Source organism: Thalassophryne amazonica, chromosome 15 (assembly GCF_902500255.1).
Source record: "Thalassophryne amazonica chromosome 15, fThaAma1.1, whole genome shotgun sequence".
Lineage (NCBI taxonomy): Eukaryota > Metazoa > Chordata > Actinopteri > Batrachoidiformes > Batrachoididae > Thalassophryne > Thalassophryne amazonica.
Window position 1 is genome coordinate 2,156,578 of NC_047117.1, and position 15,773 is coordinate 2,172,350.

Genomic DNA, 15,773 nt, shown 5'->3' on the forward strand with positions numbered 1-15,773 from the left:
CCCACTTGTCTGTTGTTGCTGTAAAAGCGCCCACTCTCACTGAACGTGAACGACAGCAGTTGTGACCAAGGGGTGAAGGAGGTCCCAGGCATGCTTGACAGCATTGCCATTGTAGAGTCCTCTGCTGGACAGATTATATAATTACACAATTTCCAACAGCCGGCGTGTTTTAAGGCGTTGTTCATTTGATAAAATCAACCTTTTCATGTCAGCGAAAATCACACAAATCCCGATATGTTCATGAAAGACTCATATAACATCTGTGCAATAATTGAGCTGTTTAATCAGCGTCTGTCAGGTTAGGGTTTGAGTAGGTTAGGTGGGTTACCCCAGTGAAGGTAAAGTGCTCAATTTGAACAAATTTGGCAAACGTTTGAGAGAAACAAACTTTGAGTGTGCGTAGAAGAATTCTGTTCATTTACTTCAACTCATGAAAACCTGCAGCCAGAACAACAAATGTCTTCAGAATAACACCGATCAACTTTGACAAAAACACATTTGTTTTGTGTTCCTGCTAATAAAGCGGTCAACGGATACAGACAGAAACAACTGGAACCAAAAACGTGGTCATTGTATTTGGTGCCCCCTGGTGGCCAGCTGGCTCTGCATATATGAACATTTACAGACACACACACACACACACACACTAACAGCTCATCACGCTACGCAAAACAAGCCATATGATGGACCCACACGTCATTTCACATGCACGCTCACGTGCACACGAAGCTGAGGTTTTAAACTCCTCTGCGTGCGCGAGAAGAGCGAACCAAGACTGGAAATGTTTTCATGCAATAAACTGAAAACTGTTGGGATCCATTTGAGGTCCGTGAGAGCATGGACAGACTGTTACGCTTTTTTCTGCTAAATCGGAGTGATCGCGGAGGAGTGCACCAGTTTTTGCACATCGGTCGCCCCGCCCACCGAGCAACACGCTGACCCGCCTCACGACCCGTCGTCACGGAGCGGCAGGAAGACGGTGGTCTGATGCATTAAACAATGTGGCTGAAGAGCCGAGTGTCTGTTTTCTTTTTAACACCCGTGAAAATGTTCAAAACTGTTACTGAGCCAATTCAGTGAAGAAACGCTAATGAACAAAAACACGTTAAGAAATGAACAACACACGATCCTATAAAGAGAAAATAAATTCACAAATAGACAAAACTCTCAGTTTTTACAAAATAACAAACAAGCCAAATAACTTTGGCTGTTTTTTTCCCTCAGTTTATCTCATTAACTACTAATCAAAAGCATAGATGAAATTAGCATAAAGTCATTTTATTTATTTTTCTGTTCGTAATTTTCTGAAATGCTGTTAATTTGTTTTTGTTTTGTTTTTTAATGTGTGCCGTGTAAAAGGCTAACATTAGCTTCCTGCGTTCCGTGTGTCTGTTCAGCTAGTTTTTGGTTTGTTTTTGTTTAAATAAAAACCGTTGGATTGTTTGGGGTCGTGGGAAACGAGGAACTGAGCGACTGCAGCGTCGTTCTCTGAACAGCGACAGAAAAACACGAGTCGCTCTGAAAATACTGCTGCTGCTTCACGCTGAGTTTGTTTGTTTGTTTGTTTTTTTGGTTTGGTTGTCAGGGTTACTCCTGTGACACAGACACGTGTCGTGCTTTATGACTGTTTCTTATCGTGACGGCGACGAGGGCTAAAGACACAAAACCACTTATTTCTTCATTGATGTTTTGTTGTTTGTTTGTTTGTTTGTGGAGGAGAGTCGCTGTATCCAGGTCTTCCAGACGATGATGCTGATGGTGTGTGTCGGTTTGAGGTTAGGTCCAGGTCTGGTCTGTCTCTGAGGGTTTCTGGGTAATGATGTGCTGTTTGTTTGTTTTCTTGCACTTTATGACGGCGTCACCGTGAATGCAAAACAGATGCAATAAGTGAAACGTTGGATCTTAAAGGGAACTTTCACACATTAATGTCATCGTGATTTTAGTTTTTAATCAACAATAAAGAATTGCAGATAAAACATCAAACTAACGTTAAAAACATTTGTCTGCTAAGAGAATCAGCAGACCTGAAGGTTTCCGATCAGAGCCGAATCACTCCGACCCTGTTGGAATGACGTGTTTATTTCTGATTGGTTGTTTAATGTCAACAATAAACCCATTTATCGTAGTTGTGATCATAGTTGTTTTTGTTTTTTTCGCTGCTCAAAGTGCAGCTGGAGAAACGGTCAGGAACAACGAGAGCAGCGGAATGGCACCGTCTCTGTCCAGAACCGTGTGGATCAGTGTCTGGACCTGAGGCTGGATCAGGGTCTGGATCCGAAGCTGGATTAGGGTCTGGATCCGAAGCTGGATCAGGGTCTGGATCCGAAGCTGGATCAGGGTCTGGACCTGAGGCTGGATCAGGGTCTGGATCCAAAGCTGGATCAGGGTCTGGATCCAAAGCTGGATCAGGGTCTGGATCCAAAGCTGGATCAGGGTCTGGACCTGAGGCTGGATCAGGGTCTGGATCCGAGGCTGGATCAGGGTCTGGATCCAAAGCTGGATCAGGGTCTGGATCCAAAGCTGGATCAGGGTCTGGACCTGAGGGTGGATCAGAGTCTGGACCTGAGGCTGGATCAGGGTCTGGACCTGAGGCTGGATCAGGGTCTGGATCCAAAGCTGGATCAGGGTCTGGACCTGAGGCTGGATCAGGGTCTGGATCCAAAGCTGGATCAGGGTCTGGATCCAAAGCTGGATCAGGGTCTGGATCCAAAGCTGGATCAGGGTCTGGACCTGAGGCTGGTGGTTCACTCGACGTGTTTGTTTCAGTCACAATTGGCCGGGAGTGTCTGACGTGTGAAATAAGTTTTATTAAAGATTTATGTACCACAAAAGATCCTAATAACATGAATATAAAAATATTTAAAAACACTGAAGACGTAATTAAAGATTCTTGTGGAGTCGGGCAGCTCTTCAGAGCCTGCAGGTTCTGTAGGCTCCTCCCTCTCTGGGTATTTACAGTGTCAAACACGGGACATGATAAAAACACATCTTACAGCCAAACCAGAGTAGACCTGAGAAGAGCAGTACAGGCTGAGTAATACACACTTCTGAACTACTTCATCGTTCTTTTGTCAGTTATGTATCCATGGGTTCTGCTGCTTATCACGGTCCTACTTGTGGTAGTAACGGCTTTATGAAGCTCACCACATCCTCCAGCTCCTCCTGGCAGGCTGAGAAGGTATGGGCTTCTGGAGGATCTCCTGCCAGGTGCACAGTTGGAAAACCTCCAGTCACTCTTCTCAGTGTGGGGCACTGGGTCTTCTTTGAGCACTTTGTGGATCAAAGACCTCATGAGATGCTTTAGTTTTTTGTGAGGTCTCCAAAGAACCCTCATCATTTGGTAAAGAGAGGTTTTGGACAGCATCTGAGGGTTACAACGCTCTCCATGGAGCCATGTCCGGCGTAGGCCAGAAGAGCAGTATGGAGATGCCTTTGTGGATGAAGGGATGGACCAGCTTTCTGGCTGCAGAATCTGGTTCCCCTACAGTCATTCATTTTCGATTGGACCTCTGTCTTTTCATCAAGCTGTAGGTTGGCAGGTCTTCACACTGACTGGTCACCAGTGGAACTCGTCCTGCTGATTCACGTTTGAGGACTCTTTTGTCGATGATGTAACCGCCCTTCTTCCATCAGCAGATTTGAGCCCAGTAAAAATCAAAGTCCGTACTGTGGTCATGGGGCAGAAAGCTGAAGAAATATTTCAGGATTGTAAGCGTCTATAAATGTCACACAAAGTTAAATGTGTCAGAACTCAAAGAAAACGGCACTGTGACTGATGTTCGAGATAACTTCAGAAATTTGTCTCATGAACTAGCAAATGAACTTTAGTACTACCTTTCAGGTTCTTTGGAAATCACCTGGTTCACTTTTAGTGTTTCCTGGATTGATGGATCCTTTTGGTTGGCTTTTCGTGGTCTTTGGTGGTCCATGATGCTCTTTGGTGGTTTTGGCATCATTTGAAGAACTTAATGAGACTAAACTGGCTTTCTCTGCATGTTAAAGGGCTACTTTAATTAAATATGCACGGTGCGCTGCTTCATGTTGGAGCTCGTTACTTCAGTGTGTGTCAGGGTTTGTGGCCTCCTCCTGGTTGAGTTTCCATCTTACCTCTTTGAGATTGTATGAAGTGGACACGCTGCTAACTTAATTTTCACACCTGAAAAATGAAATATGATTGTCTCATGTCGATGTTTTGTCCTGTCAACATTAAAATGGTGGCAGTTTCAGTTCAAACCCGACTCATGCTCCTGTGCTTTAAGAAATCATTTACACTCTCAATGTTGTACAGAAATATTCTTTGCTTGAGATTCTGCTCCTGTGACTGTAAAATGACCACATGCCAGGAGCCTCATGTGCAGAGACTTGCATAGATTTCCCACTGTTTCCCATGAAACGTGCCAAAACTCACACACTGGTGTGAGCACAAAAACATTCAGATGTATCAAAGTGTGCGTACACATGGATCCAAGCACGTTCCATTTGTACATCCCACTCAATGTGTAGACGTACCAAAGCCCTCACAGTGTCGTGTGTTTGATGACATCCGTCATTGTCTCTGTGTTGTTGTGTGCAAAAATTAAAACACTTGTAGAGGCAGCGTGCAAAAACACAAAAAACTGTGGCTCGGTCGCCATTCTCTCACACAGCTCACCACAGTGTGAAACAAAAATGAAAACAGTGCAGCTGTGTGTGTAAACGCTGTGAGCTCAGAGCAGTGCACACACACTGACGTTAAAAGAAATGAGTTGTGTCAGTGTCAGGATCTGTGGTGAAGTGGCACGGCAGGCAGGTGGACACCAATGCAGACTCATTACTCAAATGGAGGATTAGTAAAGGTTTAATCAGAAACATGCTTGGTCAGTGCACAGGAAGACAATCAGACAGGCGGCGGTACGGATGGTCGTCAGGCGGAGGCGTGGTCAGTAAACAAGCAGAGTTCCAGCACGGGCAAACAGGTACATAAGAGGTGGCAAAAAACAGAGTCAAAAACAGGCTGGGTTCAGACACGGAGAAGCAGGTTAACAGGCTCAGGCAAAAACGTAGTCAAGGACAAGCAGAAGTCGAGAATGGCAAAAACACGGACTAAGACAGGATACAGATGGCTTGGAACGAGGCTGAATGCACAACGAACTAGCAGTGAGCTGTGGAAGACAAGGGGTTTAAAAGCAGAGGATAATCAGGGCGTGATGAGGTGCAGGAAAGAAGGCGTGGCTGAGTGAGACGAGTGGAGTGACAGGTGGGCGTGTCAGACAAAAGCTGTAAAAAGAGGAATGTGACAATGACAGAACAAATGTTAAACAATTAGGAAATAATGATACCTAGAATCCAAATGTGAGAAACAGAATAACCAAATGAAAAGGAAGAAACAGAACAGAAAATTAAAGGCTGGATCTAAACTAGATGAGAACTCAACGTGTGGCAGGAGTGTACAGAAAAACCTGAAGGACTAATGTGCTCAACACAGAGTGACTGAATAACCAGAAAGTAAAGGATGAAGACTAAACTAGAACAGAACTCAATAAGTGGCTGAAGTGTAACAGATAATCCTCAAAACCTAATGTGATAACACATAATAACTAAATAAGAAACAGACTACAACCAGAACCAAACTTAACATGGGTGAAGTGTAACAAATCATAAAACCAAGACTAAAGTGTAAGAAACAGAAAATAAACACCCAGACCTAAACAGAAAAACCAAGACAGGGAAATGGATGGAGACTGGGGAACAAAAGCAGGTTCTGGGCCAGTCCAGGACCAAAGCATGACAGTCAGTTGACAGTGTGTGACATCACAACTTTACACACATATTTATTGACAAATACTGAACACAGGGAGACAATCGGGGGCCTGTTAAGAATCTGCAGCTCCTGTTTCATCACCAAAGAAAAGAAAACACATTAAAAAATAATAACAAAAAGCATACTTAATTGTGCACATGCTCAAATGTGCCCGTGCTGGTTTTCATTCAGAACAATTACATGAATAAACTATTTAACCACCAAGCAGTCACCCAACAAGCTTCATGCCAGCCTCTAGCCTGTTCCCATTCCAATGCGTTTACACATCACATATGATTTGAACATTGATGGAATGAAAATTTTTCTTATTAACAAAAGCAGATTCATTATGTGATGGCATCTTTATAGCAACATGTGTGCAATCAGTAGCACAGATCATTTTATTTTATTTTCATTTATGGGTGATTCTTAGACTACGGGCACTTTTTTGTCCCTTGGTCATATTTTATGAAAAAAAAAGGGGAAATTTCACACTTTTATAGTTATCTTTACAATGAAAGTGTTTGAAGAAATTTGTCCTAGTAGTCTGTGATGACTTTTTCACCTTTTTTCAGCATCATTATATGCAAATATTGCTGTTTTGTGCTTGTCCCACACCCAGACTTTTGATCTTCAATGATAAAAATGAATAGTAAACAAACGTTTTTTCTAATGTTTTAAAATAACTTTGAATAAAATCTCAGTAAAATAATCAAAACATAATTGGGGTATTCAATGTCATACAACTGTTGTGATTTTTTAAACAAAATGTAGTTGTCCCACACTATTGCCGTAATTTCCACCACAACAATAATGTCCCTTTAAAAAGTTTGTATGAAAGATTATGTGGGTAGTTTCTATGGAGATAAACAGTAACATCAGAGCACATGTATATAGCGCCAAATCACAACAAACAGTTGCCCCAAGGCGCTTTATATTGTAAGGCAATGGTGTGGTGGAAATTACATTTACAAGGCCAATAGTGCCCGTAGTTAAAGAATCACCCCTATATAGTGCCAAATCACAACAAAGCTGCCTTAAGGTGCTTCACACAAGTAAGGTCTAACCTTACCAACCCCTAGAGCAAGAACACAGGCAACAGTGGTAAGGAAAAACTCCCTCTGATGATTTCAGGAAGAAACCTCAAGCAGACCAGATTCAGAGGGGCAACCCACTGTTTGGGCCATTCTACCGACACAATTGACAAGACAAATCTACAGGAAATTTTTGGGAGTCCATGCTGATGTCCAGGATGGGAGGCCTGATTACATTTGGAAAACTGGCTCTCGCTGTAGATTGTGCTGTAATGTTGGAATGTGATGCACCTGCAGGACATTCGGATGATTGTGTTCCACACAGCTGGTGGCTCGGCTCCAGGTTGACTGGAACACTCCTGACCAATCAGCCAGCTCCCGCTGGAATGCCCCTGATGTCAGCCCAGCGTGGTCAGCACCTGTGTGGGCACAGACAGCCCCTGCCTCCTCGCCGTATTGCGCTCTGGACCACCGCAGTTCTGTGCACAACTCCAGTAACAGTGGCCTTGATAATCTAAATCAGTTTAAGAGCCAATTGTCGTCATTTACAAATATATCCTTGCGTTCCCTGAATACACACTCATGTCGGATTGCACCATTTGCAAGATCCTCTAACAACGCTAACGCAGTCACTGTTAGCGCCATTATACACATCACTGTGCTCATGTTCCACCCATATAACTGCAAACCTGTGGGTGTGTTAAATGTTCATCAGTGTGTCTCTGATGTTCCTCGTCACTCTGATGACTTCATGTTTTCACACTATTAACGGTTCCCAGTAACACCTCTACGTGTCGCCAGAGGAACAATAACTGTAGAAACTTGTGGACGCCGGCCAGAATTTGTGCGTGATGCACCGCACATTTCACTTTTGATACATCTGACTGTTAGCATGGAGCCAGACGGACACAACATTTTTGTGTGCACGTGTTTTCGTGCATGAGGCCCCTGAACTGTAAAACAAACACCATGAAACGTCACCTGATTCCCAGGTACATACTTCACTTTGGCACTAGAGGGGGCACTCACAGATTTTTAATATTACAGCTTTATTCCAAAATGGATGAAACTCATTTTTTTCCTCAGAATTATACACACAACACCCCATAATGTCAACATGAAAAAAGTTTTTTTTTTTTTTTTGCAAATTTATATATATATAAGTATTCACAGTCTTTGCCATGAAGCTCAAAATTGAGCTCAGGTGCCTCCTGTTTCCACTGATCATCCTTGAGATGTTTCTACAGCTTAATTGGAGTCCACCTGGGGTCAATTCAGTTGACTGGACATGATTTGGAAAGTCACACACACCTGTCTACATATAAGGTCCCACAGTTGACAGTCAGAGCACAAACCAAGCATGAAGTCAAAGGAATTGTCTGTAGACCTCAGAGACAGGATTGTCTGGAGGCACAAATCTGGGGACGGGAACAGAAACATTTCTGCTGCTTTGAAGGTCCCAATGAGCACAGTGGCCTCCATCATCTGTAAATGGAAGAAGTTCAGATCCACCAGAACTCTTCATAGAGCTGGCCTCCTGTCTAAACTGAGCAATTGGGGGAGAAGGACCTTAGTCAGGGAGGTGACCAAAAACCCGATGGTCACTCTGTCAGAGCCCCAGCATTCCTCTATGGAGAGAGGAGAACCTTCTAGAAGGACAACCATCTCTGCAGCAATCCACCAATCAGGCCTGTATGGTAGAGTGGCCAGACAGAAGCCACTCCTTAGTAAAAGGCACATGGCAGCCCACCTGGAGTTTGACAAAAGGCACCTGAAGGACTCTCAGACCAGGAGAAACAAAATTCTCTGGTCTGATGAGACAAAGATTGAACTGTTTGTTTGGAGGAAACCAGACACCATCCCTACAGTGAAGCATGGTGGTGGCAGCATCAACCTGCTCCAGAGCGCTCTTGACCTCAGACTGGGGCGACAGTTCATCTTTCAGCAGGACAATGACCCTAAGCACACAGTCAAGATATCAAAGGAGTGGCTTCAGGACAACTCAGTGAATGTCCTTGAGTGGACCAGCCAGAGTCCAGACCTGAATCTGATTGAACATCTCTGGAGAGATCTGAAAATGTCTGAGCACCGACGCTCCACATCCAACCTGATGGAGCTTGAGAGGTGCTGCAAAGAGGAATGGACCAAACTGCCCAAAGATAGGTGCACCAAGCTTGTGGCATCATATTCAAGAAGACTTGAGGCTGGAATTGCTGCCAAAAGGTGCATCAACAAAGTATTGAACCAAGGCTGTGAATACTTATGGACGTGCGATTTCTTAGGTTTTTTTATTTTTAACAAATTTACAAAAAAAAAAAAAAAAAAAAAAAACTTTTTCATGTTGTCTTTATGGGTGTTGTGAGTAGAATTTTGAGGGAAAAATAAATTTCATCCATTTTGGAATAAGGCTGTAACTTAACAAAAGGTGGAAAAAGTGAAGTGCTGTGAATACTTTCTGGCTGCTCTGTAAGCGTCCGTCAGCCTGGTTGTAACGAGCACATCAGTTAAAAATGTTCATAACAAGAACATCTGGTAAAAATGGGTTGTAACGAGAACATCAATTAAAAATTGATCCTAATGAGAACATGTTTCAAATAGAGTAGAATAGAGCCTTTATTGTCATTGTACATATATAAATTGATGGTAATACTGAAAGTGTAGCCAGATGTCACTTTTTGAGTTTGTGTGCACACTGCAGCCTTGACAGAATCCACATTAAAAACTTGATTTGCGGTGGAAGAAGTTGTGACCCGACAGGTTCCTCCCCTGTTCCTTCATGACTTTTACACATACAGTTGAGATCATTTGATCAAATATTACAAGTTACAACTTTAGAAGAAAAAAAAATCAGAAAATAGTCCAAACTTTTTAAAGTTGCAACTTGAAAAGAATCAAGATGAAATAGTGATTATTAAGCGCCTGCAGCAGCTTCACTGAGACCAAATAAAATCATTAACATTTGTTCATTCCGACATTCGTTTGGCTTCAACAACGTGTGAACCAGCGTCGAGTCTGCATCAGGATTCAGATTCTGGAAACAAGCTCTGAGCAAGCAAACTGTTTTCATGTCCCAAAGTTTTATTGTTTACATCAAACAGATTTTTAGTTCTTGTAAACATGTTATTTTCTTCTGGGCGTCTCACTTTAACATCCCTTTTCCACCACGTATCCTTTTCCTGGGTCTCATCCTTCACCTTCTCCTGGAGGATCCTTTGGCATTCCCATGCCAGACAGAGTACGTGATTCCTCCAGCATGTTGTGGGTCTGATCCCCCTGGAACAAAAACCCTATTCAGAGGGAGTCCTGATCACACGCCCCACCCTCCCTGTCCAGCTGACTCCTCTGTGCGCTTCCTTCCACATGTTGGAGCTCCTGGCTTTGTTTGAAGGGCGAGTCCTCCCATCCAGTTCACAAAACCCACATCAACCTCTTCTATCTACAAACTCATTCTTCTCCTGAAAACCAGGTGGTCTCCTCGGGGCTTTCACCTCCCCGGACAGAGCCGCCAGAACATCATCAGCAAAAATCTGTGAAATCCACAGACAGAACAGTGAGTAGCAGACACATCCACAAGGAAGCAGCCGTGGTCCTGCTCCGAGGCCACAAGACACATGTAGACTGGTTGGACGTAGTCCCTCAACCTCTCTGGGACCACTGCAAAGGTAAAGAGCTGGTCTGCTGTTCCAGGACCAAGACTTGTGATCCGCTTTGTTCCTACTGACAGTGACTTGGAGCCTCCTTTCCACCCTTCAGGTCTTGTCCTTCATTGTTAGTTTGACTGCGAGTCCCAAGTAACTCAGCACATCCTCTGTCTTTTTTCCTTAAAATAATGGAAACTGCCACCCCTGTTTGTCAGTCCACGAATGCTGTTCCCAATCTCTGTGTGTCATTGAAGAGACAGGTCAAAAAGGACAACCCAAGAACACCCAGAGCCTTCAGGATCTCAGGGTGGAGGCTCTCCTCCACTCCTGGCATTTTGGAGCTTTTTAACTATTTTGGTCGTCTCTGTCCGGGGAAATGAGAAAGACTTCACCGTCTCAGAGGAGGGTGACGAGGAGTTCCTCAAAGGGTTCCCTCACTGCCTGACAGCACACCCTGGTGAGGCTAGCACGTCCCTGTTCTTGCTGAGAACGTGTTGCCGTCCTCCTAAACCATAACATAGAATATTTAAAGAGTTCTATTCATCTGAAGCCCTGAAGGTTTTTCTCACCGGTGACCACTGTACCTGCAGCCCTTCTGGCCTCTCAACAAGCTCCCAGCTTCTTCATCAGTCCCCTGATCTCGGTCATGTTCCAGGAGTGGGCTGTGACATTGTTGGCGGTGATGACCGTGTGTCCACAGCTCCAAGCAGCCTCTCCTGCAGTGGAGCCTTCCAGCGTGGTCCACTGAGGTTCCATGTCTCTAACCTCCAGTGGTGCTGAGAGTTGAAGACCCTGCAGGCCGGGGCCCCATAGACATGTGGAACCCTATCAACCCACCTTCTCCCAGAGACTCCAAGAAGGCAGGATCTGTGTCTTGAGTACATGAAGGTGAACAGCCATCAGAACCTTCTTCCTGGTAAGATGTGGTCAACACGTTCTTTGGATCAAACTCCAGCACAGCCAGAGACTTGTACCTCAACACTCGACTGGCACCTTTAGACTTTGAGAAATCTAGCATAGAACCCAGTTCCTTATCCAGGAGTCTGGTTCCTGAGCCAATGCAGTACCATGAGGAACTATTAACTACTGAGTGCTGCTGCTCTAAGAACCTGTTCCTATAACTCGGTAGTTCCTGTTGCAGCCGTATGATTCTGAAAGTGACGCCTACATGCTAATCCTAGCACGTGGTTAGCTCACATGCTAAATACATGGCCCAGCTGCAGGTAGGGGGCACTAGTTCCCTTGTTCTGGTCACAGCTGCTGTCATTCTTTTTTCATTAATTTCTTTAAGGATTTCTAAAACACTCAGAAATTTGAGTATTTCTTATTAAGTCATAACTTTTACTTGCTAAGTTATGACTTAAATCTCATAATTTTGAGATATTTTCTTGTAAACTGTTTTTATTGTAAATGAGGTCAAACTTGAATCGCATATGATTGACTTTTCGTTCGTCATTTTAATCTCGTGGAGTTTTGAGACAATTTCTGTAGTTTTCTCACTTTATGTTGTAAACCACATTGTTTCAGAGAAGTTTATTTAAGATCATTTTTATTATTTTTACAGTAAATTTTGTGTTTTCTCACGAAGATTGGACTGAAATAGTTAATAGCTGAGATGTTTCTTTTTTCTTAAAGTTATTAACATTTATACCTCATGACCAACACGCAAGTTTACTAAACGTGTTTGTTGGGTTTAAATTTTTTTTTTATAGTTTTCCTGGAACATGTCATAACATCTAACATGTTTCAGTGTTCTGAAGGAGAAACGTGTAGCGGATGTTTCTCTGGAACAAACACTCGCTCAGACGTCACTAAAATCAGCACGACGTCGGAGTTTTACCACGTGACCGCTTGTTAGCCTCGTTACTTAACCTGGTACTTAAAATGACAAAAAAACTGGGTTCACACCGACAGGAAAATGCTGCGAGTTAAGCATCGCGGACAGCTAAATGCTGCCGTGTGGCAGCTGTGGTTATGCTGAGCTAACATTAGCACTCATGAAGTAGAACACAGTACATTTGGGCCTGCTTACTGAAAACTGTCAAATGATGGCACTTTCATTAGTTGTTAGTTTCTAGAGAGCATTTTGGTAAAACTCAGTAATTTCCACAATTGTCTGTGCATTCAGGACGGATGTAGGTCCGTGGCATTAGCCTTGCTTAGTAAAAAGCTTGGAAGCATGGCTAAACATTTAGCCTAGCTTCATCGTGTGGAATCCACACTTTAAGCTCCGTGATGTTATTTGTTGAACAGATTTCAAAGTAATAAATTCAAAATGACGCAGTATCTCAAACATCCTGCACACTGTCCTTTGCTGCTTTTCTTATTGTTTTAGTTTCTTTGTGGACACATGTTCAGTTTGTCAGACAGATTCATGTAGCTGTTGGAATGCTGACATTTTTCATCTCAGTTCAGTGGTTCTGTAAAGATATGGCAGATTTTTTAGCTCGAGGATAAGCTATCAACCCGCTGCTTCTTTTCTGTGCATTAAGCTAAGCTAACAGTTTCCCCACTGGTTCCTTTCTATGTCCTAAACTGACTTTGTGTTTCTACGTTGACTTTGTGTTTTTAAATTGACTGTGTTTTTGCGTTGACTTTGTGTTTTTAAATTGACTTTGTGTTTTTACGTTGACTTTGTGTTTCTAAGCTGACTTTGTGTTTCTAAGCTGACTGTGTTTTTAAGTTGACTTTGTGTTTTTAAGTTGACTTTGTGTTTCTAAGTTGACTTTGTGTTTTTAAGTTGACTTTGTGTTTCTAAGCTGACTTTGTGTTTCTAAGTTGACTGTGTTTCTAAGTTGACTTTGTGTTTCTAAGTTGACTTTGTGTTTTTAAGTTGACTTTGTGTTTCTAAGTTGATTTTGTGTTTCTAAGTTGACTTTGTGTTTTTAAGTTGACTTTGTGTTTCTAAGTTGACTTTGTGTTTTTAAGCTGACTTTGTGTTTCTAAGCTGACTTTGTGTTTCTAAGTTGACTTTGTGTTTTTAAGTTGACTTTGTGTTTCTAAGTTGACTTTGTGTTTCTAAGTTGACTTTGTGTTTCTAAGTTGATTTTGTGTTTCTAAGTTGACTTTGTGTTTCTAAGTTGACTTTGTGTTTCTAAGTTGACTTTGTGTTTTTAAGTTGACTTTGTGTTTCTAAGTTGACTTTATATTTCTAAGCTGACTTTGTGTTTCTAAGTTGACTTTATATTTCTAAGTTGACTGTGTTTTTAAGTTGACTTCGTGTTTCTAAGTTGACTTTGTGTTTCTAAGTTGACTTTGTGTTTTTAAGTTGACTTTGTGTTTCTAAGTTGACTTTGTGTTTCTAAGTTGACTTTGTGTTTTTAAGTTGACTTTGTGTTTCTAAGTTGACTTTGTGTTTCTAAGTTGACTTTGTGTTTCTAAGTTGACTTTGTGTTTCTAAGTTGACTTTGTGTTTTTAAGTTGACTTTGTGTTTCTAAGTTGACTTTGTGTTTCTAAGTTGACTTTGTGTTTCTAAGTTGACTTTGTGTTTTTAAGTTGACTTTGTGTTTCTAAGTTGACTTTGTGTTTCTAAGTTGACTTTGTGTTTCTAAGTTGACTTTGTGTTTCTAAGGTGACTTTGTGTTTCTAAGTTGACTTTGTGTTTCTAAGTTGACTTTGTGTTTCTAAGTTGACTTTGTGTTTCTAAGGTGACTTTGTGTTTTTAAGTTGACTTTGTGTTTTTAAGTTGACTTTGTGTTTCTAAGTTGACTTTGTGTTTTTAAGTTGACTTTGTGTTTCTAAGTTGACTTTGTGTTTCTAAGTTGACTTTGTGTTTTTAAGTTGACTTTGTGTTTCTAAGTTGACTTTGTGTTTCTAAGTTGACTTTGTGTTTCTAAGGTGACTTTGTGTTTTTAAGTTGACTTTGTGTTTTTAAGTTGACTTTGTGTTTCTAAGTTGACTTTGTGTTTTTAAGTTGACTTTGTGTTTCTAAGTTGACTTTGTGTTTCTAAGTTGACTTTGTGTTTTTAAGTTGACTTTGTGTTTCTAAGTTGACTTTGTGTTTCTAAGTTGACTTTGTGTTTTTAAGTTGACTTTGTGTTTTTAAGTTGACTTTGTGTTTCTAAGTTGACTTTGTGTTTCTAAGTTGACTTTGTGTTTTTAAGTTGACTTTGTGTTTCTAAGTTGACTTTTGTTTCTAAGTTGACTTTGTGTTTCTAAGTTGACTTTGTGTTTTTAAGTTGACTTTGTGTTTTTAAGTTGACTTTATATTTCTAAGCTAACGTATTTCACAGACCTTGCGGTGTACTCTGACTTTCACATGTAAAATACATGTAAGTGCTTTTTTCTACCACACTTTGATTGTACAGTGTTGCTTGTATGATTTCCGGGTACAGCATGTATTTTAAACTTTTCTAAATGATAACTGTACATAATCTGTACGAGCATGAGGATTAGCAGGTTTAGCGTGTATGTATATAAACGAGCTGTAAGTTTCTGAAGGGAAACACTTGAAAATCACCAGATATCGGAGAAACTCTGCGATGCATTTTTTTGTGCCTTTTATATGACATATATAATCTAGACAATCCTCAAATGCTTGTGTGAAACCAAAATGACATTAAAATGGTTTTGGGAAAAAACAAACTAATGTCTGTCTCTATTTATTTATGAATATTTTTTACGTTTGTGCCACTTTAGACACAACAGTGTAATCTGAATAAATCTGTGGATTTCAGCACTGTTTGTTTTTATCTACAGTGGGCGGTCTCATTTTGTGAGGTGGGCGGGGCTGGAGCTTAGCGCCTTCCTTTGCGTCATCGGCGTGAAGCTAAAATTAGCGTCACACCCATGATGTTAAAGTTAAACCGCAGAGCAGCCGAGTGTTTCCCACAGTATTATAATATTTCATCACAAATTAGCTCAAAAAAGCTAGGTTTTCAGCAACATAAATGCTAAGTAGCCAAGCTCACCGGCTTGCAAAGTCGTTTTAGTGACTGCGCTAAGCTAACATGTAAGCTAACAGTTTTTTGGGGATTTTTTGTGGTGAATGTGGTTGAATGATCCACATTTTATTTTATTGTTGTTACAGCTGACTGAGTTTTGTCTTCTGAGTTCTTGGAGCAGCTTTATTTCGGTATCACGCGTCTGTGTTGGACATCGTTGGTCGACGTGGCCTCAGAGTTAGGTATGACGATGGCACGGCGTTGGACAGTAATATTATTTTGCCTTTTTAAAGCGTTGTTCAGCTTGATGCTAAATATTTGATTATTGTGTAAATCTCCACATAGCTCTTTGTATCGTTGTGAATACATTTTGGAGCCAGAATAACGTAGCCAGTCATTTTCACTACAAACAATCACAATTCTATTTGTGGCAAA

The 15,773-nt window shown here is 41.6% G+C and overlaps 2 protein-coding genes and 1 long non-coding RNA gene across 3 annotated transcripts in view; 2 read left to right on the top strand and 1 right to left on the bottom strand.

Moving 5' to 3' along the window:
* The window catches only part of ttbk1a (tau tubulin kinase 1a), a 123,123-nt gene that overhangs the window by 98,743 nt on the left and 8,607 nt on the right, over positions 1-15,773 (top strand). The window contains 2 exon segments of the mRNA XM_034187653.1: positions 2,290-2,753; positions 3,076-3,207. Coding sequence (XP_034043544.1) covers positions 2,290-2,753; positions 3,076-3,207 — 596 coding nt within the window.
* LOC117527093 (protein TsetseEP-like) lies at positions 1,822-4,337 on the bottom strand. The gene is made up of 2 exons (XM_034189273.1): positions 2,731-4,337; positions 1,822-2,634 (listed from the first exon to the last, which is right to left on the bottom strand). The coding sequence occupies exons 1-2, from the start codon at positions 2,843-2,845 to the stop codon at positions 2,102-2,104; spliced, it is 648 nt and encodes a 215-aa protein (XP_034045164.1). The 5' UTR covers positions 2,846-4,337; the 3' UTR covers positions 1,822-2,101.
* On the top strand, positions 13,656-15,028 carry LOC117527101. The gene is made up of 2 exons (XR_004565439.1): positions 13,656-14,292; positions 14,331-15,028. It is a non-coding gene; the product is annotated as an uncharacterized LOC117527101 (long non-coding RNA).

Bases quoted from the DNA above. Each gene is read 5' to 3' on its own strand.
- LOC117527093 (XM_034189273.1), bottom strand. From the start codon at position 2,845: ATGTTATTAGGATCTTTTGTGGTACATAAATCTTTAATAAAACTTATT. The intron at 2,635-2,730 runs GTCCAGACCCTG...ATCCAGCCTCAG, and splicing joins GAGTGAACCACCAGCCTCAG to GTCCAGACCCTGATCCAGCT.